Below are 26,362 nucleotides of genomic sequence, written 5' to 3'. Positions count from 1 at the left end.
ATACCAATCTTTTTATTTGAACCTACAAACAAACTGAAAAGGAACCAACCAGAAAACTTACTTACTCTAAATGAGGCCTGGAGAGGCAGAGCTGTGGAGAACTAACTTATAAAGGGTTCGGTTTTGGTCGGAATGAGGCGTATGTATATAGTTGCATCTAGATATGGGCCCAATTGTTAGCCCATTATGCAGTTCAGTTAAGCAACTCAGTGATATTTTGCAATTGGACGTAATCCAGGGTACATACTCAACGGTCAGTATTACGCGTACAGTTACGTTGAAGTCAATGTACTTTGTGGTCCTAAATCAGATTCTCACGTTGGTTACAAATATCAGCCACATGTGGTCGTCATTGTCCATTGAAGTTTCTATTGGGTTACGTACGACTTCTTGGAAAAAAATCTTTGATTTCTTCAATTTAATCTAGTTTTTTGTTATCTTCTAAATGTAAAAAAAAAACAAATAACAGATTGCTGATAATATTTTATATGAATAACCCACTGTAATTATAAAATTAATTAATATAAAATAAACAAACTTGGAGAGACAAAATTCTACTCAACTACAGCATTAGTCAAAAGCCAACAAGAAAAATATAGTTTCAAAATGTTTTTTTTTTCTTCTTTCTTTTCCCTTTTTTTTCTCTCAATCACCTTTAATCATCACACTAGTAAAAAAACAGACAAACAAAGATGAATGAAAAGCAAGAGATTAACTAATTTGATAAGAGACATGATTGGTAGCAAACGATGTTTGATTCTTCTCTCAAAATCATCATCTGGTTCTTGAATTTCCAAGTGTAAGTTCTAAATCCTCTGAAACGCATTCTCCATGTATCCTTTCTCCTTCCCAAGGCTTCACCATTCCAAACGCAAACTCTGCCGCCATTCCATCCGCCATTGGCACGTCAGAGTTTTGATCAACACCAGCAGGGATAGCTGGAGAGCAGTTTCCACTTTGACCAGGAGTCCACATTGGTGAGCTACAATCTCCCATTGTAAAAGCCGCTTTGTCGAAAAACGGGTTTCTCGAAACTAAACTGAAAGTAGGAGAGGACGGTCCGCTCTGTGGGGTTTGCATTCCAGAGAGCCATCCAGATTCAGGGATGGTTACTTGGTCACGAGTAGGGCTTCGAGCCAGCGGTGGAGTCACGGGAGCGCTTATGGAGTTCCCGTGGAAGAAGGGAAGCTTGGAAGGTGAGTTTGAAGAGAGGTTCTTGAGCCATGGGATTAGAGAGTTAGCATCACCAAATATGTTTGTAGGACTAGGGAATGAGGAAGATGAAGGGCTTGGATTGTAGGAACCACGAGGGCTTGGTTGGTAAGATGAGCATGGACTCGCTGAAGTAGAACCGTTCATGAGTTCCATTCGATCCATTGGTTTGCATCCCTACACAAGAGTATATTTAACATCACAAACATATAACCAAAGAAGCATACCATAGCTAGTGGATTAATTACACAAAACAGTTAAAAATGTTTTTTTTTTTCCATTTTACCAAAGGCAAAAGGCAAAGAACAAAAACGACATTATGATTGATAATTCAAAACCAAAATGCACCAAGAAAACAAAATCATATTGTTTGATTTGTAATGTGTTCAAAGACAATCTTTGCTAATGGGATTAGTTACATAAAAGATAGCTTAACATGTTCCTTTTTAATGAAATGCAAAGCTGGTGAGCACGAACAAGACACTATGATTGATAGATAAATTGAAAATCCAAATGCAACTAAAAAGAATAAAAGGTAAAGGAACAATGATTTCTTTGGCATTTAGTGGTCAAACAAGGAATAATTCCATTTTATTTTATTTCCCCGCACACAAGCAAAATCCAAACATCATCATAGGTGTTGGCTAAAGAGAAATCATTTTCCCAATCTCAATTCCATTGACTGATTAAACAAGAATCACGGCAATTTTATTGATTTTAAATATTTAAACAAACACTAAATAAACACTCGTGGAATTTATTGTAATCACACGGTGTCCTTAAATTATACTCCCTCCGTTTCATAATAGATGATGTTTTAGAAGATTTTTGTTGTTTCAAAATAGATGATGTTTTGATATTTTTATATTATTTTTAACTTTATTGAAAACTGTGTAACCAATCAGATGTTGTAATCATTTTTGTAATTGGTTGGATGATTTTTAAATTATATTTTTAAACTTACTTTTTAGAAAAAAATAAGTTTTTTAATATTTGTGCACTAAAGAATAACATCATGTATTGTGAAACAGAGAGAGTATTAGTAGAACAATACTAAAGTTTTTGTCTCTTTTTAGCAATATTTTTTTTTGTCAATTCTCTTGATAAGAGTATAGTTTCTTTTTCTTGTTATTACTAAAAACAACAGCTACATTTCTAAATAAAAGGTAGAGCGATTATTTCTTGGGAAAGTAATTAACTTATTTTTAATGTCAATGTGAACTTTGGCGTGAAAATAAGCAAACAGAAGAAAAAGGTTTGTCGAGAAAATTTTATTTTCAGGAAAAAAAAAAGATAATAGGAATTTCAGAGAAAGCATCAGTCTGAAAAGGAAAAAATGTCATGTGAGTAAAGATGATTAAAGTCTTCCTCGATCGTTGTACTAAGGAATCCAAACACATTATCAATGGTAAGTTTCGTGAAACAGACGTGTCCTAAAGTTTTTCATTAAAGCAAAATATAATTTTTTTTTTGAACATCTCATTAAAGCAAAAGCCGATAACCAAAGAAAAACACAAAAAGAAAATTCCTCATATCCAAAAAATAAAAAAAAATAACTAGACAAAAAACGAATTGACGGACAAAATGACGATACTACCCACACAGATACTTGTTAGACGTGCAAAAGCTAAGGATAAATAAGTCATTAGGTAATAATATTCTCATCTGAAAGTGAACAGAGAGTTTTAAGCATCAGCGAATCTTACACAACATTCATGCTTTTGTTTCAGTTCACCAGAACGGTTTCGATCTGACGTTTGCCATGACCACTTAACCGGTCAAAACTAAATCTCAACCGTCCGATTTGTATCATTAAAATTAACGTTTTCTCTACCCTATCGAAAGCTCAGATCTATTCACAGTTTCATTCATTACTGAAAGGTTTGAGATTTGATTTTTTACCTTACGGTAAGTAGTCCCGTCTTCCTCTACGGTCCAACCAGCTTCATTGCAAAGAGCTTTGAGAACTTCGTTGTTATCGCAGTGTTTCGGCAGCTTAAAGTTCCCATGAATCCTAAGCCCCGCGAAGATCTTAGCCGCAATCGCACGTCTTCGCCGCTCTCGCCGTTTGTTGTTCTCTCTCTCTTTCCAAGTCGGCGTTCTAGTCCCAGAAGTCATCTTCCGATCACTGGAATGTTCTGTTTTACTTCTTCTTGTAATCAATCCTTAGAGAGAAAACTAATTTGGCGCTTTTTTCTCTTAAGCTTTTTGTTTGTTTGTTCTGTTTTAAGTTTATTGTTCTCCTCTTCTGGTGAGTAATAAATGAAGAAGCACTTACCAGGTGGGGTCGTAGATTATCAAACGACGAAATTACCATGCAAGTATACTGTAATTTACAAGCATACCACTTATGTGTTAACACGTGCTCAGGCTTTTTTTAATAAAGCAAGTAAATGGAAACTCTGTTTGACCATTAACGACGCCGGTTTGTGTACATTACGAAGAATTTATTGGGCCTTTTTTTTTTGTTTGGTTGAACGATTATATGCTTTTTATTTTGAAAGTACACAAAAAGTCAAGAATATCAAGCCGCTTTTATAATAGCTGTATTTATTTTGTACATGATAGACCTGATTTTTTTATAACATTATTCTTATCCAGTGACAGCAGTTTTCCAACTATGGACTATCCATGTCTAAAGAGGGATTATAATAGAAAATATATTATGTTACTAATCTAAGATTATAGCTCAAATAATTAACTAGAAATAAATGTGAATGCAAGATACGTGGCAGAGATTGTGGCATCTTGAGGACTGTGACAGGTCACCTTTCGTTTGGTGGGGACCACTAATAGTTTTCATATCCAATCATGACCGTTAAATCGGGTAGGTCACGTGATGCTCCCGATCTGCTTCCTATCAACTGGTCATTGCTCGTGACTCGTTTGCCTTTTCTTAGTTCCGTTAATTACTCTCCTTTTCTGTTTAATCTAAGTAGTTAAAATAATAGTATATGAGCACTTTAACAATGAATTAACAAATATTAACACATTATAAATTTATGTTGACAAAAAAAAAATCACATTATAAGTTTATAACCTTATAAAATATCAAAATATACTATTATGATAAAATATGATAATTATTCATAAATATAACTAATAACAATATAATTAATAACAAAATTATAATGTCAATAAAATTTGTTTTGAGATTTATATTAGAACTTTTAAAAGAATATATTGTTTCGTTTATGTATGTATATATTTTATATATGTATATATATTAATGCTTAAAATTATAATGAATAATTTTGGTTTAAAGTTTTTATAAATTAAATTATGATACTGTTAATAAATTTAAATTAAAATATAAAATGTACATATATTTTTTTTTATTTAATTTTTAATTTATTTATTTATTCATCCGCAACCGTCTGCAACCACCGCAAAAGCTAGCGGGAACCAGCTTTTGATTTAAGAAGTTTGAAGCGATTTAGAACGATTGTAGCGTTTTTTATGATTATTGCAAAACGCCTACAACCGCTATCAACCACAAAATCGTACATTAAAACATAAATAATCAAATATCAGCTATAAAATTTGATAATTAATCGGGTTAAAAATTAACTGATGATTACACTGCAACAACAAACACAATAACCACAATCACAATAGAAAAGAAAGACTTGTCATGAACTTCTATAATCTTCTAAATGGCGGGCCACAGCTTTCTCAAGCCTCACATTTCCATATTCTTACTATGATCCATTGCACCTCTTAAAATTTTATGTGGGTTAAGTTGATCTTCTTCCTCTTTGATTGTTTTTAGAAGGATCACCATCTCAAACTTTGAAATCTAAGTTTAAATGGTGAATTTGCCACCAAAGTTACTTCTATATTCTGAATTAGTCCATAGATCCGAAGAAGGAATGCTTAGTGATACGAAGCAAGCTAGAGGATGACCAAATATTGGAGTAGTGATGGCGTTTTGGAACACATAAAGAGTAGGTGCAGCAAGTTGCAACATTTACATTGGTAATAAGGATTATGGGTTCTGCTTCTACACATAAAAAGGCTAGGAACATCTCCGATGATGTTTGAAATGTCATATATAAGCTGCTTCTATACTATATGAAAGGCTATAAGAGTATTTTGCAATGCGATGGGGTTATCAGTAGATGCATTAACAACTTTTATGGTTGTTGAATAACTTCTTTTACAACATCATCTATATTATTAAAACTGAAGTACATTTGAGAGTTGTTTGGAACCTTGGATAATAGTATAAATGAGAATTGTTTGGAAACATGGATAGTAGTATAAATGAGAATTGTTTGGAAACATGGATAGCAGTAGAAAATAATACTTGCTTATCTTAATTGATTTTTTAAAAGATTTTTATTATATTGTTAATCAATTCTAACCTTTCATCTATTATATTTACTAAATAAGTTAATATCATTTATTACAGAAGTACAAAACAAAATTTATTTGTTTTCAATTTTTATTTTATCTTTTACATTCTTTTTTCTCAATTTTAATTATTTCTATACAAAATTCAAATCAAAATAATAATTTAAAATTAATTTATATAAATAATTGATTCAAATATATATATATATATATATATATATATATTTTAAGAAAATTTACTAAAATATTTTCCAATAACCATTTAAAAAATATTTTCACTATATATAAGAAAAATACAATACATAACTTAATTAAAAACACCAACTTAAATTATGGTTTTTATATTTCATATTAAGTTTATAAATATAATATATGTGATTATTTATATGATGGTATGTATAAAATAATATTAATTATATGATTACTTATATTATGGTACATATAAAATATGATTAATTATATGATGACATATATATGATATATAATAGTGACATGAAAAACAAAACTTATTTGTTTTCAATTTTTTTATTTTATCTTTTACATTCATTTTCTCACTTTTTAACTATCTCATTAATTATATTTACTATAATATTTTGCCAGGATTATTTACATATTAACTATAATAATTCGACATATTTGAATGAAACCACTCTATTTGTGATAAGAATTCAAAATGGTTAACAATTTTTTTTATTTACTTATGTATCGGTTAGACATGGACATTCGGATAACTATTCAGCTACGAGTTATTTCTGTGGGTTATCATGCTTTTTGAGTTTTGAAACTAGACTTCATTTCGGTATTATAAATTTTCATGTGTGTTTCGAATCGGGTCCAGATGAATTCAGTCTTGATATATACAAACCTACAAATATCCAAAAAATACATTAACGCCGGTACGGATATTTGTATGAAAAGTAAGAATATTAACCGATTCAATTCGGGTATGTTGAATTCAAATTAAACTAAAAATAACCAAATAACCAAAAGTAATCATATTACTCTATTTGATCCAGGTTCGATTATGATGTATAGAAATCTAAAAGTACTTATGCAATTAATTATATTATGACACATATAAAATATATAATACTAATCATAAAAATAAAATATCGATTTATAAGAAAGTAAAAATTAACACCCGCACGGGCGTGCGGGTCAATCTCTAGTTTATATTAAATGAGCAACCCGAATCTAAAATCGCTGGCTGATTAGCAAGTAGACAACTTGATTTCCTTGGTCTAAATACCCACATCTTTTACACTCAGTTGAAATTTAAAAATACTTAACAAGCCCTATTGTAATATTGCATTGCTTATCACCAGCTGCAGTTTTCAATAAGAAAGCCTTATCTAATCTCACTTCCACATTTGACTTAGTTAACCTCATTTATTATTACACCTACATAAAATTAGGGACGACATATAGTTTATTAAGAGAATAAAACGGTGGAATTTGGAAACTCTCTTAAATTTCACCATGTGAAATGAAAGATATAGAAAAACATCTCACTGTGTTACAAAAAAAAAAAAACATCTCACTAATTCTGCCTACAAAATGATTAAAAATGATCTGTCTATTAATTTTATTAAGAACGAGTGTAGCAAAGTTATTTTTCTATCAATTATTTTCCACTCACTTTAAGTACATAACTAGATTATTACCCGCCCTTTATAAAGGGCGGATAAATTTTTTTATTTTAATTTTTTTTTAAAAATTTTAATTTTTATATTTGTTTTTAAATCATATTTATGTTTAATATTAATTTAATATAATAAAATAATTCTTTAAATAAATAAAATACATAGTTGAACATAACATTTATCAATAGATCACGATATTTTTTTAATAGAGTAGATGATAAAATAACATTCAAAATAATATCACACAACTTCTATAGAAAGAAACAAAAGAAAAATATTTTAACGCATCATGTTTATACCATAGTGGTTTCATAGACAATTTTTTCAAATCTTTACAGTTAATTAAAAAATAAGAATCCAAAAAACTTGCAAACTCCTTGATTTAAAGAGACGGTTAACTATAACCTTAACTGGCTGTTTTACCTCGTTGCTAGAACTCGACGGGTACAGTCCATACTCACAGGTTGTACTCTTGAGTTGCAAGTGCCATTTTCCTAAACTTCTTAATTTCATCATTGTATTGTATTGGCTCGAGTCTAAGTCAATGCTCCCTCCATATGAGCTGTATACATTGCTTTGACCCGGTTTCATCCATTAGTGAAGTTCTGATAGTGATACGTTTCCTTCTAAAGCATGCAGAATCTGCTTGTTTTTCACACAAAATTATTAACATATATCCTTCAGACTATATTTTGCAACGTTAAAAAAAAAGATTAATGGCTGACTCCTAGGAGAAGAGAAAGGATGAAGTATGTTATAATTTGGCTCATGTGAGGTCTGTGGCGAGGGGGATGGCGGCGAACATAACATAGCATAACCACAATGTGAGCCATTTCTTCCCCGTCGTACTCTTATTCATATTTGTATTAGTTAAATCCTCAAGCCTTCTTCATATATTATAATATTATATTAGTTTGATTATTTTTATTAAAAAAAGCAATAGACTATAATTAAAAGATATTGGAATATACTTTAAATAGGAAAAATCTAAACATTTTATTTACAAATCTTAATGGTTTCTTTACAAAAATTTTAACATAATAAATTTTCAAATATTTGGCATTTGTTGTTGCGATTTGTACTCAAACAATGCAGTTAAAATTTTCAAATATTTTGCGGTAATCTAGGAAGTTCAAACAAACATGGAAATATCCATTTTTATATTTATTTTAATTATAATATAAGATAATATAAATTGTCATTGACATTGTCACTTTAACCCGAACACAAGCAGCCATGCGAGATATATACAAACACCCAGTCTATTGTTTTGACTAAAACAAACACCCAGTCTTAGTAACATGGCAAATGAAATGTATATATTGTTTAGCATTGGTAAAATGAAAGAGCATATATAAATTTATTTTGCTACATTATTAACTTTTTATAAAATGAATTCATTGGACCACTAAAGAGGAAAGGATTAAAGAACAAAATAATAATGAAGGAGAATATTTGAAAGTGCATAGGTCACTTAAGGTTAGACGTGAAGAGCTTGTTGTCATATGGTCGTATATTTTGTAAGAAGTGAAAAGTTTCTTGTCATAGTCACCAAGGTTAGAACATGAGTAAGATCGGGTATTAGTTTTTAACAATAACAAAACTATATGGTTGCATATTTTGTAAAGAGGAGTAATTGCTGTAAATTGAGTATTTGGCATGCAAATTGTTTAGATAATTGATGAGTATAACATATTGGTTAATTATGGTTAGTGTATTAGAAAAGAATAATGCTCAAACATGTTATATATTGTATTATATTGTATAAACAAATTATAAGGATTGTTATATTTGTTTCTAATGAAAATGAATAGGTCCAAAACTTAAATGACAACTTTTTAAGTAGATAAAAAATAGGACCCTAAATTAATAGATTAGATTTAACAATGGCATTTCCTTTCTTTTCTCGTTTATGGATATCAAATTCTAAATAATTATGAGATGCTTACCACTTAACCAATTATCACTCCTGACTAGGCCTCCAATTTTATATGAAATGATGCCGTAGGTGATTTTATTTTATTTTACCTTGTGGGCATAATAGATATTAAATATTAAAATGTACTAAATTTAAATTTTCTATCAACCGATATTTTTAATAAGCTAGTTTTAGCCAGACTTGCCTTTATGTATTTATATACATACGTGTGTGTGTGTTATGTGGACATATACAAAGTTATCAATTACAAATACGTTACCTAATATGTGTATCTATCTGACTTATATAACATGAGTTTGATAAATGAAGGAGACACTTCGCCCGACTCTACTCCGACTCCAAAAGCCGGAATTCAAAGCTGAAACAGTATTTCCAGCGTATCAAACAATATAATACTTTCCTTTCCAGTTTTATAATAAGTGTCATTTTAACATTTTTTTTCTTGTTACACAAAAATGTCACTTTATAATTTCAATGCAAATTATATTTATTTTCAACTGAAAATTAACTACAAACTGCATTGATTTTATATATAATTTTATTTATCTCAAATACTATTGAAAAAATATATGTAATTAATAACAACTTACATATATTTCAGAAAATTTCTTAATCTATGTAAAAAATGTAATAGTTACACTTATTCAAAAACATAGAAAGCACTATTTTTCTGTAAAAGTTGTACTATGACAAAACAAATAAATAAAATAAACGCATTTAAACCACACAAAAGTAATGTAGTGGCAAACGAATTTTGAAGAACCAATCGATCCCGATTCGAAACAACATCAGGATGCTAAATCCATATGGTTACGCAATTATGAGATTATGATTTGAGATTCATTTGAATATCCGGAAAAATGATCCATCATCCGTGAACTACACATTTTTAGTGAATTAGTCTAAGCCCTCTTATATGCCCGAAATACCTGTGGTTAATATTAAAAATATATTATGTTGCATGCCTATCTTTTTTTTTGTATTTGCATTGAATGTTTTATTTAATAAGTATTGTTTGTTTTATCGGAAGTTCATATTCTAACTGAAAACAATTTTAATTATTTTCTTAGAGACGTCAAGACGTCAAGACGGGACAGTGAACTAAGCACGTACGTATGCACTTAATAAAATTGAATTTCACCTAGGTGCACAAGAAGGCATGAGATGTACAACCGTACAGGCATGCGACTGCTTTATTATGAATAAGTGTTTTAATAAGAAACTAATTAAATCTAGAGTATTTGCATGCTATATACAAGAAAAACTATTTAATTAGCTAACCGGTATATGCGACTGTTTAGTACTGTTATTTTTTCGTTATTTCCAATTGTATCCCTCTATTATAGCCACTGCACAATATTATTTCTCGCATTTAGGACAACACACAATCATCTCTTTCCTCTTTGATTCATCACCGTAAATAAACAAAGACAACACACAGAAAAAATAAATCATTGATAACTTAAGACACGAGTTGCAAGAGACGTAACTGGCTTTTCTATTGAGAAACAAGATTTTCCAACTTCGAGATCCCTGATTTTGAGGTAAACCAGATCAAAATACGATCTCTGATGGTTGTTATCATGGTAGCCATGTTCGATGTACCACGTATGTCCATGGCGGGGGTTGCTGAGCCAACAACCCGAGTTGGCTAGATATTGAAGACGAAAGAGATAATTGTGAGAAATAACAGAGATGATTGTGATTGCGAGGATCAGATGTTGTGGAAAAATAGGGTCCGATTTTTAAGGTTTAGATCTTGAGACCCGACTAGTTTTCTTCTTCAGTCAATATCCAGATATGCGCTCACTCACACCACACAAAGCCGCTGTTGTAGCCCGGTGAAGGTCTCGATGGTTTCTGAAACAAAGAAAAAGAAAAGCTTGAAACAAAGAAATGTAATTACACATTTGGTCAGATGTAATTAAATATTTCATATAGGCTATAAGCACGTGCATGAGGATTAATTTGTAATTCCACAAATGACTCATACCCACTTACCTAATTAAAGAAATTTTATAGCCATTTACCTGATTTCCACTTCTTCCATGTATATTCAGCTAAATCACTCTTAAATCTATGTGATGCTTTAATATTTCGGGTTCAAATCCGTCTTTTTCGTTACAAAATATATAAACATATTAATTTTTTTTCTCACAAAATGCAAATTTACTAATGGTTGCATTTACCCTTTGAATAGCTTGCATGCCTTTCAAGAGCTTGTTTCAACATATAGATGAAAACATATAAGATGAGATGGAAAACAATACTAAAGCACTGATACCCATCTAAATTAATAAAGTTGCAGCAAGCATGGAGATGATATAGCCAAACCTTTTTGAACTCTTTCACCACTGGTCCACTATGGAAGTCAAAACGCTATAATCTTTTACTTACTAACTTAGTCGATCATATACGTACAAAAATGCAAAGAAGGCAATGAAAGACACAGTAAGGTATTTGTATTAGGGGATCTCCAACCCAGCTGTATAATCTTTCTAAATTGAATGGAAAATGCTATCATAAACAAACAAAAATTCATTACTCTATAAATAGAGTAATGTTTTTTTATTGACTGCATTTTCACTCTATTTTACAGTAAATTATGCAGTTAGAATGTAAATGTTTTTAGAGACATGCAATAGAGAAGAAGACTCTTCTCAGGATCCGGGACGGTTTACACAATAAATGATATCAGTCCGCGAAGCCACTTCAACTGGGGATAGTTAAATGTAAGTTTTGTAACTATGATGCAGTTTTCAAGCAAAATACTTAATCTCTTAGTGTAGGTAGATAATAGTCTTACAATTAAGGGATTGGCCTTCTAGACTGCACGCAATGCAATTATTTTAGTGCAACGACATACCCGCGACTATTTTTGATTATTATGGAAGGAGTTACAATACACAAGGTAAGTAATCTAAGTTGACCCGTAACTAAGAAATCTGCATTTTCACTAATTCAGTTCAATAACCTTTTATTGTTTCATGACTTCATCAAAACTCACAAAAGATGTTAAAAGAAAAAGAAAACAAGAAAGGCATGATAAGTACACCAGTGGTTACTAAATGCTATCACATTTGAATAGTCAAATGAGATTTTTCGTTTATTATATTTTAGAAATTTTGGATTTCATGCCTCCAAAAATATCGAAAGACTTTCTTTATCATAATGGCCACAAATCAAATATTCGGGATTTCAAAATTATTTATAATCTGATCTATTTTTGTGAATAATTAATTAACGATCTGTAATTATCCGGATATTTGAATTTTTTTATATTTAACCGGATATCCGATTTGATATGTACAAATAGAATAAGAATTAAAAATAAAGAAATAAAATAAAATAATATTTAATTACAAAAACAAAATGTTATTTTCTTTTTAAAATTCTAATAACTAATATAATAATTTTTATAAATATAAATATTGTAAAATTTACATAAATATATAATACTTATATATATATATATTCTTTAAATATATGTATATAATGATTTTAATATTTATGATTTGTTTCATTTCTTACGGATATTGCATATTAGTATTTGATTTGCTTCGTAGAATTACTGATATCTAGATTTTTTTATTCGAATCGAAAGCGGATAACAAATCAAATAAAAAATTTGCGGATATTTTACATGATCCTTTCATAAATCCTAAATGACTTTATTTATTAATAAAATCCCTATTAAATTTCTTACGGTCATAAACGTTTCTATTACAAACAAGATATGTTAGATTTTTCGTTGATACATTTCATTGACTTGATATAATTAAAAAAGTACAGTATATATTAAAACAGCTCCCACACCATCTAAAAAAAAAAAACAAATAATCTCTACAAATTTGGGTGTTGCGATTCGTACCTTTTTGTTATCTTAAAAAGCTAAATTATTGTTGACAAAAAAAAAAGCTAAATTATTTTGTATATTGTTTGTTCGTTCGTTCAAGGTTACTAGGCGTAGTTTTTATTAATCAAAAATGGACGAGACCTTTGACTTTTCTTCTTATTGAATGACCGGGTCGATCGACTGGTTTACTTTTCTTCGGTCGTCGTCTTGGCAGGGAGTTGCATAAGAAGACAAACTGTTTCAACTTCTCTGTCTGAATAAATATACCACAAGTCCAGAAGCTTGTTGTGTTCGAGAAGCAGAGAGTTTTCGAGAAGCAAAGTCTGTTTTTTTTTCTCTGATTTAATACGAAAAGTGATCAAAATTCGTTGAATTTTCATAAGGGTTTTAAGAAGTTTCTAGCTTCATTGCTTAACAGTGTTGGGTTTAAGAGATTCCTCTCTCACTTTGTTAAAGCTCAAACCTTTTTTTTTAAAGGGTTTTTCTTTAAATAGAGCTTTTCGATCTCAAGCTTCTAGGATTGAAAGTTTTGATCTTTGGTAACAAGAGTCTCTTTGTTCTGCTCTTGTTTTAGTATCTAAAGCTACTAGAGATGGATGAGAGTAATCATGGAGGTTCATCAAGCTCACTCCCACCTTTCCTCACAAAAACATACGAGATGGTTGACGATTCCTCCTCTGATTCAATCGTGTCGTGGAGTCAGAGCAACAGAAGCTTCATCGTTTGGAACCCACCAGAGTTTTCAAGAGACCTTCTTCCCAGATTCTTCAAGCACAACAACTTCTCTAGCTTCATCCGTCAGCTTAACACATACGTAAGTGTTAAGTTGTTTACTCATGTTCTGTTTTTTTTAACCTCATCTTCCTTGTGGGCCAAGTTCAGTTGAGGTTTTTGTTTTGTAGGGTTTTAGAAAAGCTGATCCTGAGCAGTGGGAGTTTGCTAACGATGATTTCGTGAGAGGTCAGCCTCATCTTATGAAGAACATTCATAGACGCAAACCCGTTCACAGCCACTCTCTACCTAACCTCCAAGCTCAGCAGAACGCGTTGACCGATTCAGAGAGGCAGAGAATGAGTAGTCAGATCGAGAGACTCACCAAGGAGAAAGAAGGGTTGCTTCAGAAGTTACATAGACAAGAGCAAGAACGAGATGTGTTTGAGCAACAAGTTAAGAAGCTAAAAGATCAGTTGCAACACATGGAGAAGCGTCAGAAAACAATGGATTCTTATGTCTCTCAGGTTATGGAAACACCAGAGCTTGCTCTGAACCTCTCGCCGTGTCTGCCCGAAACAAACGAGAGGAAGAGGCGGCTCCCTAGGATGTTGGAGGATAACCAGGCATGTGTTGTTGTGAGAGAGGAAGGCTCTACAAGCGCTTCAGATGAAACAGAACATCAGGTGGAAGAGTTGGAGTCGTCAATAGCGGTTTGGGAGAATCTTGTATCTGTATCTGATGATTCTTGTGAGGGCATGGCACAATCAACAGGAAGTATGATGATACTTGATGTGGATGATTCATCTACTTGTCCTGAGAGCCCTCCTCTTTCTTGCATACACCTAAGTATCGACACGTGTCCTAAATCTCCTCCTTCTCATAAGATCATCGACATCAACTCTGATGTTTCAAAGGAACAGAACATTGTTGCTCCTGCTCCTCCTCCACCAGCAACAGGAGTGAATGATGTCTTCTGGCAGCAGCTTTTGACAGAGAATCCTGGATCAGCCGAGCAACGGGAAGTTCAACCAGAGAAGAAAGAAGATAAAGGTGAAGATCCAAGTGAGAAATGTTGGTGGAATTCGAGGAATGTAAATGCAATTACAGAACAGCTTGGACATCTGACTTCTTGAGAGAGAAGTCAATATGTCAAGTATCTGATACTTTAGATCTGTTTTTAGTTTTTTTTTGTAATATATGTTCGGTTCATTGTATTAGATCATAAGCATTTTGGATCTGGTTCTGCATTTTATCAACACATGTATGTCCCTTAACACTTAATCATCGAGCTTAGCACCTATTTAAGATTATGTATGTGTCAAGAGAACCAGAAGTGTTTAAGGTTTACTCTGTTGGTCAATGACCACGTTATATACTATGTTGATTACTAGAGCATTTGTATTTATAATATATATAATCTTTAACATTAATTTATTTTATCTAATAATATTAAAAAAAAAAAACATAACTCAAATCATTAACATTTACAAACATCACGAACTATCATTAACATTTACAAACAGCATGAAATATCAAGCTATATAACTTTTTTTGTTTAGTAGGTATGTAGATTCGCTGGGACTAATCTGCATGCATAGATAGAAGTGATTGTCACTTGGAACTGGATAGAATTCTAGAGAAGGTAATTCTCTCAAGGACTCAGGTTTCATGATAGAAGCTATTACGATTCTTATATCGAAAGAGACTTACCAAGTGATTAACAATCCCATAAACAGAGATCAAACTTGGGACAGCTAGAATCAATATTAACGCTCCTTTCCTCGACAACCCTTATCTCTCCCCCCACCACCTCGCCTCTCTGACTCAGTCCACTCCTTGTCCGCCGTCTCTTCATTCCTCCGCCGCCGCTACGGCCTCTCAGGACTCTACTTTGCTTGTCGTGTTAACTTCATCTCACCGTCTCCTCCAAACTCGTCTCCGCCCCTGGTCTCTTCGTCATCTTGGAGATATGCACAAGATTGTCTCCCTCACCATATCCGACGCGAATCTATCCTCCACTCCAATCTCACATTCATCGATTTATCCGAAAAATCCACCCACTTTGATTACTCAACTCTCAAACTTTGAAGCTCTAAAATTGTCCTCAGAGACGATCTCCCATGAGATACCCAACAACACCAGCTATCTAATCTCGCTAAAGAACCTATTTCTGAGATGTCATTCAAGGTCGTAACAAACACTCAACTGCTATATGTGTACGATACGTTAAAAGAGAAAAAATACGTGTGGTCTTTTTATTGAACAAATTATATAATTGATGAGTACCAATGACTGACAAAAAAAAAAGAACAAAAAAAAGATGAGTACCAATGACATATATTTTGTAATTTTCCTAAACGAAGATCTATTAAAATTGGGAGTTGAAGAGAACTGTAATGGTGCCAAATCAGTCCAAATGACAAATTTGAGAATAAGATAATAAAGTTATTGTATAAAAACTAGGGGTGTTCAATAGATTTCAAGTCCCGAACTAACAATAGATTTAGTACATGGAAGGAGAAATCAGATTTGGAGTCTTTAGCTTTCGGCGGATGTTTATGCATTTTGATTCCTGCAGAGTTAAAATGTTAAAAAGTTTTTACTAATGGAAGAGAGGCATTTTCTTGGTCTTAAATTACTAATTGGTGTACTGTCCTTATGTATAGCAGTTTGTTTTTTTTTTTTAAATCTTTTATGGTTTTATCTTTAACGTTCAGTTGATGGTAGGAGTCAATACATAAGAGATTAAAGATTATTTAATAAAGTAAAGTAAACAATAAATCAATTTTTAAAAGTTTTCTTGATAGAATCCAGCTTGGTTTTTATAAAGTAAAGTAAACAATAACATAAACAGAGATTGGAGTTACACGACTACAAATACAAAATAAACCAGAAGTAAGAGATCATTGTAATAAATTATCAATAACGGAAATAAACTAACACTAAATAACATCAACTAATTTTGGTTCTTTCTACTATCGTTCACTTTATTTTTTTTCAAGTGAGATAGTGAAATTTTCATCAAAATCTAAAAGTCACAAATATAAAACTGAAAAAGAAAACATAACTTTTTTTTTCCTGTCAATACCTAACTTCTTAATTGAAAACTTAGAATATAAAATAAAATTAAAAACTAAAAAAAAGAAGTAAAAGTTATTTATTGGTTCGACTAATGATTCAACCAGTATCGGATTCCGGGTTTTACCGGATTTTTGCGGGTTTTTAAATATTGGGTTTTTCACAAAACTCACACTATATTTTTTTTAGGTCACCGGATTTACTGGTTCAACCGTGGGTTCGGGTCGGATTGCAAAACATTGGTTTCATCTTTTCCGTCTATACTCCCTGTTCATAATTAGAATTTCACCCGTTATTCTTGGCATATGTTAACCGAGACGATGAATAGAATAAGATAGATACGTAACCATCATCTATTTTAAACAACACAGAAATTTTGTTTTACAGTTTCTAATTAACCGCTTTGTTCGAAGCAACAACCCTCATGTGACAATATAATCTATGTTTATACAATATTTGATTAAAATACTATTTTACTTTGATTAAATATTATGATAAAATTATTTAAAATACAATAAGTTTGACCTGTGCGTGGCACGAGAGAAACACAAGCACAAGAGTAACACTAGCATGTGAACAAGCTGTAGATATATTACTTTTTTTTTCCTTTCTTCTACAAGTTGACATCGATTACTTAAAAAAATAGAAATAAATGAGATGCCACACCAGTAAATATAGATAGGAGAGACCTCATTTGCAACCATCTGTCACTTTTTAACTAAATTCCTAACATATCTCAAGTGAGTCCGTACTGTGTTTTCGCCGTGATAACGCCTCTCGCCCTCCTTCATTACACAATGGACGTCAACAGCCGCCCATTTTCGTGGACGAATCATCAGGTGTTCGTCAGTTTCCGTGGAGAGGAGCTCCGGAGTGGTTTCGTCAGCCATCTTGTGGAAGCTCTCCAGAGACATGGGATCAACGTTTTCATAGACAAACTCGAGACCATTGGGCAAGATCTCTCCAACCTCTTCGCGAGGATTGAGGAGTCAACCATCGCTTTGGTGATATTCTCCAGAAGGTACACCGAGTCAAGATGGTGCTTAGACGAAGATCAAGGAACGTGCAGACCAAGGCTTGCTCAAGGTTGGTTCCTTAATTTGTTTCTCTCTCAAGTAGTAGAGATCGCCTCCAAGAATACATTTACTGATTTCTTTTTATTACAGGTTATTCCCATCTTTTTCAAAGTGGAACCAGTCACCGTGAAACATCTCCGTGGAGCATTCGGGGACAAGTTCAGGGATCGAGAGTGGGAGTATCGGTGTGACAAACCCAGAACCAATAGATGGAAGGAGGCGTTAGCATCTGTTTCAAGCAAAATTGGCTTGACCTTTGACAGGAAAAGGTAAGCTAAAAAATCTATGGTCTGTATTGTATTTTATCATGAGGTCTAAATGATATCTGACTATTATGTGTTTTTTTCTTTTAATTTGCAGTAACGAAAGTATGTTTGTCAGGATAATCGTTAACGAGGTCGAGAAAATGCTACAACCACAAGTGAAGTTTGCGGCCATTCCACTTTCAGGAGGAGGCCAGGGGGGTATGAACATACTAGCATTGGGTCAAGATCAGATGGATATATCAAGAGACAGACAGTGCTCTTGTGCAAGAGAACTCTTACATTGCTAACTAGATTGTAGTTGTTTCCAATGCTTACATGGATATCGAATATCACAACAGCCTTCTAAGGGCTCAGCTCATTGCGCTAAGGGAGAAGCTGCACTCACTACACTCTATCACAACCAACACTGGCCTCTGCTGATTTTCTTACCTGTAACATTTAATTTAAATCTCATCTGAATGGGCATTGCCTCGTCTTTGGTTGAATCTCAATTTCTGAAAAAAATAAAAATAAAATTGAGCGACTCTCCTCCACAACAAAGTTGCATCAATTTACTACTGTGTACTAACCCCATTTCCAGCCAGAATAATTTGAATTACCATGATTTGTTCACAACATAAACATAATATTTCATGAAATTTGATACTAGAGAAATAAACATGTGAACATAAAGAATACAATACGATCATTGAAGCTCCTATGAGTGGAAATTGCTTCTCACTAAGCTGGTCAATCATTGAGAAAGAGTATTTAAGTCGAGAAGAAGAGTCTTCAGGAATCAACCAAGAAAATCTCAATATTTACCACCAAAAGCTAGAACCGAAAATTCAGCCACTGAACCACAAGAAATACCACAAACATCATATAAAGGGAGTAAAGGATCAAGAAGAGTAGATGTCTCTAATCGATTCACAGAGAATCAAGACAAGGGTTGTAATATAAGAGAAGACCCAGAAACAGAAAAACAGAGTGACAATAACAAAATTCAGAAAGGAGACGAAAGAATAGAAAAAGTACCATACCAGTGAAGATGGTTGAAGAGATGACAATGATTTTACACAAAACTCGTCTGAGAAGATACTGCATTAGAAAAGAAAATTATTGGAGACTTGCTATGGATGAGGAGATCAAACTGATAAAAGATCACATTGGATATCTCACAAAAGAATCACAAAGATGGTTCAACAAAAACAAGTTATGGAAGAGAATTTGGCATTCTAATGCCAGACACTTTGCAGAAAAGAAGAATTTGAGTAAAAAAACAAGAAAGAAGTACAGTCTGAGAATCCAAAGGAGATGTTTGTATGAAGAGGGAGATTAAACAGTAAAGCCTACCATGGAGTTATATAGATGTCGTGAAAGGAACTTTCAAACCAAACGAAAATCTAGGAATCCCAGAGTACAAGCTTAGAGGAAGTGTTGGAATATACTTTAAGAAGAAGATTATGAATCTAGGGGTTGAAATGAAGAATGCTGCAACCTGCATCAAGTCAAAAGTAAGAAGAAAGAACAAAAGAATCATTATTCATTACCCACTTGCTTTGGATAAAAAGGAAATCATATTATAGAATAAGAATAGAAATAATCAAATTAACTTTTGCTTAACTTTTCTTTTAAATAGAAAATTTCCAGTTGTTTGATAAGAAGCTTAAACTATATATATGTATCTCAGACATGAGAACTGATATATATATAGATCAATAAAGAGGTTTTCTAGAAATTCTTATTTCAAGTTTATTTCTCCTTTGCTATTCTGAGTTCAACTTAAGATTCTTGGTTTTTCTACATCACAAATTCTAACACAAAGTACTTTGTAGCTAGGATGAATCTGTTGCTCAAAAAAAAAAAGCTAGGATGAATCTCTTAACTATCTTAGGCAATTATTTAGCAAAAAAAAACTATTTTAGGAAATTTCCTAGAAATCCAACGTGCACGAAGCATCCTTAGGAAAATGAAATATGTAGAATAGATATCTTAGGCAATTTCCTACAAATCTAAAACTGTGATCTTATTAAAAGTAACATAAACTAATCAAATACGTACTATATTCATCCTCAAGAGGATAAGTGAATCTCTTCCTCTATTTCAACAACCTTCAGATCCTTAAAGTCCTTCAGGCTAAAAAAGGCTTAAGGCTATTGCTCACTTGAAGTACTTTTAGACAAACCATGTTAGAAAGTGACGTGTGTAATCAGGCCCGTCCTTCCCTTAAGGCAGATGAAGCATTGGCTTCAGGCCACAAATATAAAAATGAAATATAGGCTACATTAACCAAAATATAGGTCACACTAACCAAAATTGTAGGTTGCTTAAATGGTTTAGGAAGATAAGTTGGATTTTCTTGTGCCTAGTTCGAGCAATAGCAAAACCATTTCATACGCTTTTGTTATTAACAATTTTATTTATAAGGGCCACATATCTTGACAGGCTTTAAGCCTCGTAAAGTTTTGGGATGGCACTGTGTGTAATTCCTCAATGACTGTACGGCCTGTACCGCTTAAATAGAGATACTGGAGATTCTCAACTCGGTTTCGGATCTCAGGAAAGCTCTTGAGCGCTTTGCAGCCAGAAAGATTGAGCTGTCGAAGAGACTCCATGTTGTAGATCTTTACTAGAAAATTCTGAAGCAATTTGCAGTTCCCTAAGTCCAGCATTACTAGTTTTGAGAGGGACTCGATAGATGAAGGCATTACGCTTATGCTAGTTTCTCTTAAAACTGTTCAAAATGGGAACTAGTCTCTTCCAGTTCCAGCGCCATGAACTGATGCCACTGAACCCTCTTCACATATTTAGCCTATCTACTTATCTTAATAGCTATTATTGAACCGGTCATATATTTGGCAATAGCTTAGTTTGATTTAAAAAAAAATCCAATTTAAATTAATCGAAGTAACCAAAAGTTTAGGTTGGAATATAGAAAATATACTTAATCAAAAATACTATAACATTTGGGTTTAGCTATTTAATGATTATTATTTGGACGATTCTCTCGAATGAATCTAAAATAATTGTTTTTACCCAAAAAATTCATAAAAAAATGAACAAAAAAGATTTCATTAAAACCCAACAAATTTTCTTTTTATAAAAATACAATCAAACTAAAGTTAACTAAAATAAATAGAAAAATAAAAAAAAAAACAACATCGTTACCAACTTTAATAGGAACTTTAGTCTTAGGTTTTTAGTATATTGTACTTTGTTAGTATGTATAATTCAAATAATAACAAAAATATATTGGTTACTCGGTTCAGTTTAATTCAGTTGGTTTGGATTGGAAAAATGTTAAAGCAAACTATTTGATAAATAGATTTTGGTTTGGTTTAGTTTAGTTTGGATCGGTTTTGGTTCAGTTGGTTTGATTGGTTCGGCTTTTCGCCCACCCTTAAAGCATGATTATCGGTGGTGGAAGGAGGATTGTTACCGCGTGGACCCCATTACCTTTTTGTAAAAACCGTACTTTAATGTCGCCAAATAAGAAACGTTTTACAGAAGTTTGTTGTAATGTTTGCGGATTCCACAGAAATATGACGCTCGCGATTGATTCATTTTTAATTTTTTTTTTTCAAATAACAGAAAGAAAAAAAAATTTAAGAATCCAAAAACGTTTTACCGATAATCATGCTCTTACTAGATATATTATATTCTAGCACTTTCTGCTGGGAAGTGCGGTGCCCGCCGAAGTTAAAGCACTTTTTATGGCAACTCGTTTCAGGTTGTATAGCGGTAATGAAAAATCTGCGGGGGAGAGGAATACAAGGGGAAATTTGTTGTGCTCGATGCAGAGACCCGGAGGAATCAATTAATCATGTGTTTTTTGAATGTTTTCCAGCACGTCAAGTGTGGGCACTATCTAAAATATCATCGAATCCGAATTTTTTTCCAACTTGTTCGTTTTTTGGTAACATGGATCATCTCTTTTGGCGAGTTACTCCAAAGATGAATGATCACCAATTTGCATGGATATTATGGTATATATGGAAAGGTCGGAACAATAAAGTGTTTAGTAATCTGGATATTGATCTAAGGGAAACACTTAGATTAGCAGAACTGGAATCGACACTTTGGGCTGAAGCACAGATTATCACTGATCAACGAAGGGAGAGGCAAGTACAGACCCGACCTGCATTAGAAATTACAGGACGATGGTGTTTTATAGATGGTTCGTGGAAAGAGAATGAACTATTTTCTAGACAAGGATGGTATAGTACCTTACCAGGTTTTGATGGTTTATTAGGAGCAATAAATGTAAAGGCGTGTCTATCACCTCTTCACTCGGAGGTGGAAGCGTTGATTTGGGCAATGGAATGTATGAAGAACCTAAGACAGTTTCAGGTTACGTTTGAAGCTTTCTCAACTCAGACATCATTCATATTCCTCGAACGGAGAACCAAAGGGCGAATAGCTTGGCACGTAGTGCTAGGAAACAACCGTCTTTTGTCGTTCATATGATGCGGAGTTGCCAATTTGGTTTAGAGAGTCAATATGAGTCTGTGAATGTCTTGCTGTCAAAAAAAAAAAAAAAACTAATATATTATATTCATCAATTTGCGGTTTGAATTTGTTACTGCTGAGAGAGAAAGAAGCAACTAGAAACATGAGCACTTGCTCATCAACTCCACTGCCGATTCTGACATTCACAGAGAAAGCCAAATCTCTCTCAGAGATCCAACAAGCCCACGCCTTTATGCTCAAAACCGGCCTCTCCCGCGACACCTTCTCCGCGAGCAAACTCATCTCCTTCGCCGTCGCGAACCCAGAACCCAAAACCGTCTCTTACGCTCACTCCATCCTCAACCGCATCGATACCCCCAACGCCTTCACCCACAACTCCCTCATCAGAGCCTACGCTAACAGCCCCACCCCCGAGATGGCTCTCACCGCGTTTCGCGAGATGCTCCTCGGCGGTCCAGTGGCTCCGGATAAGTACAGCTTCACGTTCGCGTTGAAAGCGTGCGCTGCGTTTCGCGGGGTTGAGGAAGGAAGGCAGCTCCACGGTCTTTTCTTGAAGTCTGGTTTGGATTCGGATGTGTTTGTTGAGAATACGCTTGTTAATGTCTACGCGAGAAGCGGGTGGTTTGAGGTTGCGCGTAAGGTGCTCGATGAAATGCCTGAGAGAGACGTTGTTTCGTGGAACTCGTTGTTGAGTGCTTTTGTGGAGAAGGGTTTGGTGGAGGAAGCGAGGGGGTTGTTTGATGAGATGGAGGAGAGGAATGTTGAGTCTTGGAACTTTATGGTTTCGTGTTATGCTGCTGCAGGGTTGGTTGAGGAGGCGAGAGGGGTTTTTGATGAGATGCCTGTGAAGGATTTGGTTTCTTGGAACGCGATGGTGAGTGGTTATGCGAGTGCTGGTTGTTACGGAGAAGCGTTGGAGGTTTTTAATGAGATGCTTAAGAGTTGTGCCGAGGAGCCTGATGGTTTTACTTTGGTTAGTGTGTTGTCCGCGTGTGCTAATCTTGGGTCTTTGAGTCAAGGTGAATGGGTGCGTGTTTATATTGACAAGCATGGGGTTGAGATCGATGGGTTTTTAGCAACGGCTCTTGTGGATATGTATTCGAAGTGCGGGAGGATTGATAAGGCTATTGAAGTGTTTAGAGGTGCTTCGAAGAAAGATGTGAGTACATGGAACTCGATGATCACGGGTTTGAGCGTCCATGGGCTTGGGAACGATGCTTTGGAGATCTTCTCAGAGATGGTTTACGAAGGTTTTAAACCGAACGGTATCACTTTTATCGCTGTTCTGTCTGCATGCAATCATGTGGGTTTGTTAGACCAAGCTCGCAAACTCTTTGAAACGATGAGTAGTGTGTACGGGGTTGAGCCGAGTATTGAACACTATGGTTGTATGGTGGATTTGCTTGGTCGGTTGGGGAGATTTGAGGAAGCTGAAGAGCTTGTGAACAAGGTTCCACCAGATGAGGCTTCGGTTCTATTGGAATCTCTTCTTGGTGCTTGTAAAAGGTTTGGTCGAACGGAACAAGCGGAGAGTCTGGCGAATCGGTTACTGGAATTGAATCCAGGGGAGACTTCTGGTTATGTTCAGATGTCAAACTTGTATGCTTCTGATGGAAGATGGGATGAGGTTACGGAGGTGAGAAGAAAGATGAGAGCCGAAAGAGTAAACAAGAAGCCTGGATGTAGCATGATAGAAGTCGATGGTGTTGTCCATGAGTTCTTAGCTGGTGAAGGACTAATAAACGATTAAAACTCGGTAATGTCCAAAAACTAATCTGTTAATTTCATAGTCTTGCTTATAAATTTTTATTTAGGGAAATTGCATCTTAGAAACCTAAACTACTAACAAATCAGAATGGTTAATCATGCACTTATCATTATATTATAACTATTCTAAATTTGACTAATGAAAATTTAAATCGTGATGCACTTGCTGAAACACATTGATGATCATGTCATGATATTCATCGCTATTGAGTCTGAGGTAACAAACCAGAAGCCCTTTGAGATCTTCAGGGTGGTTGATGCCATTCTCCATGATCATCTCAATCATTGAATCTCTAAAATCCCTCTGAGGATCGCTCGAGCATTTCACTAATGCAAAGCTTTCGTTCTCCATTCCTCCATCTGCTTCTTCCTTCACAAGCTCGTGTTCTTGTTCCCGTGCTCTAAGTTTAGCCTTCTTCAAGTCTTCAATAGCTTTAACTCTGCATTTTTCAGATGCTCTTGGTGAAAAAACTCTAACCTTGTTGCTTTCTTTTGTTCCTAATCTGTTAAGCTCCCTTCTTAGGTACAGAGATTTCCTCTGTTGGTCAGCCTTCAACTTCGTTTCTCGTAGTTTTATATCCTTGGGCTTTTGCCACTGATGAGCCGGTTTTGATTCGGTATGACCAAGAATCACAGAATCGTTTCTGCTGTAACTCCCTGTACCTATCCTTCTCGCTGGATTTTTGGCCTTGATCTCTGCGTCTTGTTCTGATCTCTTTGGCTTTTGTTCGAGAAGCCTTTGGTCACGTCTCTCACATCTCTGCTTCTCTCTGTTCACCTGAATTCTTACAGTTCCTTTGTCTCTATCCATTGCCTCTACTTTCAGAAAGCCACACGTCTCTCTTTGGCAATCTCTTACTTTCTTCCGCACACTGCTCATTATCTCTTCGAACTTGTCGGTTGACTCCATATTAGCTGACCTTGTTGCAGCGTTCTCCTTTTCTACTGATACTCGCTGTAACGTTTTGCTAGATTTTTCATCATCTTGCTTCTTCTCTTTTGCAGGTTTCAAGTCAGAAGAACCACTCAACTTTGAAAACCAAGAAACAGGATGAGCACGAGACAACCCATAAGAAGAAGAAGAAGAAACAGGTCTCTTTCTTCCCCATCTCATCATCATTCCAGACAATCCAAGAATTTGAAAAAGTTTTTGAGCTTTCTTTTTCTACCGGGGGTTTCTTAGGATAGACTATAAAACAATATGATACAAATGTAAGGGGTATATATCTAGAGATTACTGTTGTAATATGGTTAGGTCGTTGTGTTTAATAGGCAGATGGAATACGTTGTCTTAATGAGTTAATGGGTAAAAGCTAGTTGCAGTTTGAATTAAAAAAAAAAGAGAACCAAAGAATCCTGTGACCACTTTTGGCCTAAGAAAAGTTTTTGTTTTATTAGTTCTGTTATCTCTGGGTATGTATTGGAATTTATACCGAAGTAGGGGACCAGCTTTATCAATCAAAAACCAAACTTCATTGATGACAAATACTTAGGCTCTCTCTTCATTCTAAGTAACGTGACAGACCCAAGAACCACAAGAATCATCATATCTTTTAGTTTGTAGTAGCTGTCTTAACACTGAGGTCTTGGCTCATAGAATCTATTGCCCTTTGCAATGGTTACATTCACATGACTATAACAATATGATTGATATCGGTCCCGGTCCTAGACCGAGAGAGATTTTAATCATGAAGAGGGTAAAGTTGATGGATTCAGGGTTATCTGAAAGGTAGAGATTTTGTGAAGTTAATGTGGTCCTGATTTTAAGAGAACAGCTAAAATCTTTCCATATGGATATATCACCTACCTTGAGGTATGGTTTGTGTCATCCACCACCTACGTGTTCATAATTTGTATTTGATTCTTCTATATATGGGGATAGAGGTGTTATTTACATAAGTTTCATGTCGCTCTTATATTGTAAAGACTTGGCATTGAAGCATTAGCAAATTTGCCAATTTCAGGCTCTTCTACGTTCCCATCTGAAAAGAAATATAAAAGAA

At 34.0% G+C, this 26,362-nt stretch overlaps 4 protein-coding genes, 2 long non-coding RNA genes and 1 pseudogene across 6 annotated transcripts; 3 read left to right on the top strand and 4 right to left on the bottom strand.

The window, feature by feature from the left end:
* Window positions 1–503: 503 nt before the first annotated feature.
* On the bottom strand, window positions 504–4,275 carry LOC103856918 (BES1/BZR1 homolog protein 3). The gene is made up of 2 exons (XM_009134041.3): window positions 3,115–4,275; window positions 504–1,389 (listed from the first exon to the last, which is right to left on the bottom strand). Exons 1-2 carry the CDS (start codon window positions 3,328–3,330, stop codon window positions 775–777), a joined length of 831 nt encoding a protein of 276 aa, XP_009132289.1. The 5' UTR covers window positions 3,331–4,275; the 3' UTR covers window positions 504–774.
* LOC117126243 lies at window positions 1,619–3,108 on the bottom strand. Its single transcript, XR_004448772.1, has 2 exons — window positions 2,267–3,108; window positions 1,619–2,005 (listed from the first exon to the last, which is right to left on the bottom strand). It is a non-coding gene; the product is annotated as an uncharacterized LOC117126243 (long non-coding RNA).
* A 1,785-nt stretch (window positions 4,276–6,060) lies between the features above and the next one.
* LOC103856909 (heat stress transcription factor A-4a) lies at window positions 6,061–15,030 on the top strand. The gene is made up of 2 exons (XM_009134035.3): window positions 6,061–13,820; window positions 13,909–15,030. The coding sequence occupies exons 1-2, from the start codon at window positions 13,599–13,601 to the stop codon at window positions 14,851–14,853; spliced, it is 1,167 nt and encodes a 388-aa protein (XP_009132283.1). The 5' UTR covers window positions 6,061–13,598; the 3' UTR covers window positions 14,854–15,030.
* Window positions 15,031–15,391: 361 nt separating this feature from the next.
* Window positions 15,392–18,147, top strand: LOC103864144 (annotated as a pseudogene).
* A 252-nt stretch (window positions 18,148–18,399) lies between these two features.
* On the bottom strand, window positions 18,400–20,274 carry LOC117126240. Its single transcript, XR_004448767.1, has 2 exons — window positions 20,184–20,274; window positions 18,400–19,620 (listed from the first exon to the last, which is right to left on the bottom strand). It is a non-coding gene; the product is annotated as an uncharacterized LOC117126240 (long non-coding RNA).
* A 2,404-nt stretch (window positions 20,275–22,678) lies between these two features.
* On the top strand, window positions 22,679–25,756 carry LOC103856890 (pentatricopeptide repeat-containing protein At4g18840). Its single transcript, XM_009134017.3, has 2 exons — window positions 22,679–24,348; window positions 25,365–25,756. The coding sequence occupies exon 1, from the start codon at window positions 22,735–22,737 to the stop codon at window positions 24,340–24,342; it is 1,608 nt and encodes a 535-aa protein (XP_009132265.1). The 5' UTR covers window positions 22,679–22,734; the 3' UTR covers window positions 24,343–24,348; window positions 25,365–25,756.
* Window positions 24,353–25,507, bottom strand: LOC103856899 (transcription repressor OFP5). The gene has a single exon (XM_009134026.3). The coding sequence runs from the start codon at window positions 25,477–25,479 to the stop codon at window positions 24,496–24,498; it is 984 nt and encodes a 327-aa protein (XP_009132274.1). The 5' UTR covers window positions 25,480–25,507; the 3' UTR covers window positions 24,353–24,495.
* Window positions 25,757–26,362: the final 606 nt, after the last annotated feature.

This window comes from Brassica rapa, chromosome A01 (genome assembly GCF_000309985.2).
Source record: "Brassica rapa cultivar Chiifu-401-42 chromosome A01, CAAS_Brap_v3.01, whole genome shotgun sequence".
NCBI classification, from domain to species: Eukaryota; Viridiplantae; Streptophyta; class Magnoliopsida; order Brassicales; family Brassicaceae; genus Brassica; species Brassica rapa.
Note: the sequence above shows the minus strand (reverse complement) of the source record. Positions and strands in the feature narration are given on the sequence as shown.

What these genes read in the sequence shown, in the direction of transcription:
- LOC103856918 (XM_009134041.3), bottom strand. Translation starts at nt 3,330, where the DNA reads ATGACTTCTGGGACTAGAACGCCGACTTGGAAAGAGAGAGAGAACAAC. An exon ending in ACGGGACTACTTACCGTAAG is followed by an intron (nt 1,390 to 3,114) that starts GTAAAAAATCAA and finishes ACTCTTGTGTAG; the next exon opens with GGATGCAAACCAATGGATCG.
- LOC103856909 (XM_009134035.3), top strand. Translation starts at nt 13,599, where the DNA reads ATGGATGAGAGTAATCATGGAGGTTCATCAAGCTCACTCCCACCTTTC. An exon ending in TCCGTCAGCTTAACACATAC is followed by an intron (nt 13,821 to 13,908) that starts GTAAGTGTTAAG and finishes TTTGTTTTGTAG; the next exon opens with GGTTTTAGAAAAGCTGATCC.
- LOC103856890 (XM_009134017.3), top strand. Translation starts at nt 22,735, where the DNA reads ATGAGCACTTGCTCATCAACTCCACTGCCGATTCTGACATTCACAGAG.
- LOC103856899 (XM_009134026.3), bottom strand. Translation starts at nt 25,479, where the DNA reads ATGATGATGAGATGGGGAAGAAAGAGACCTGTTTCTTCTTCTTCTTCT.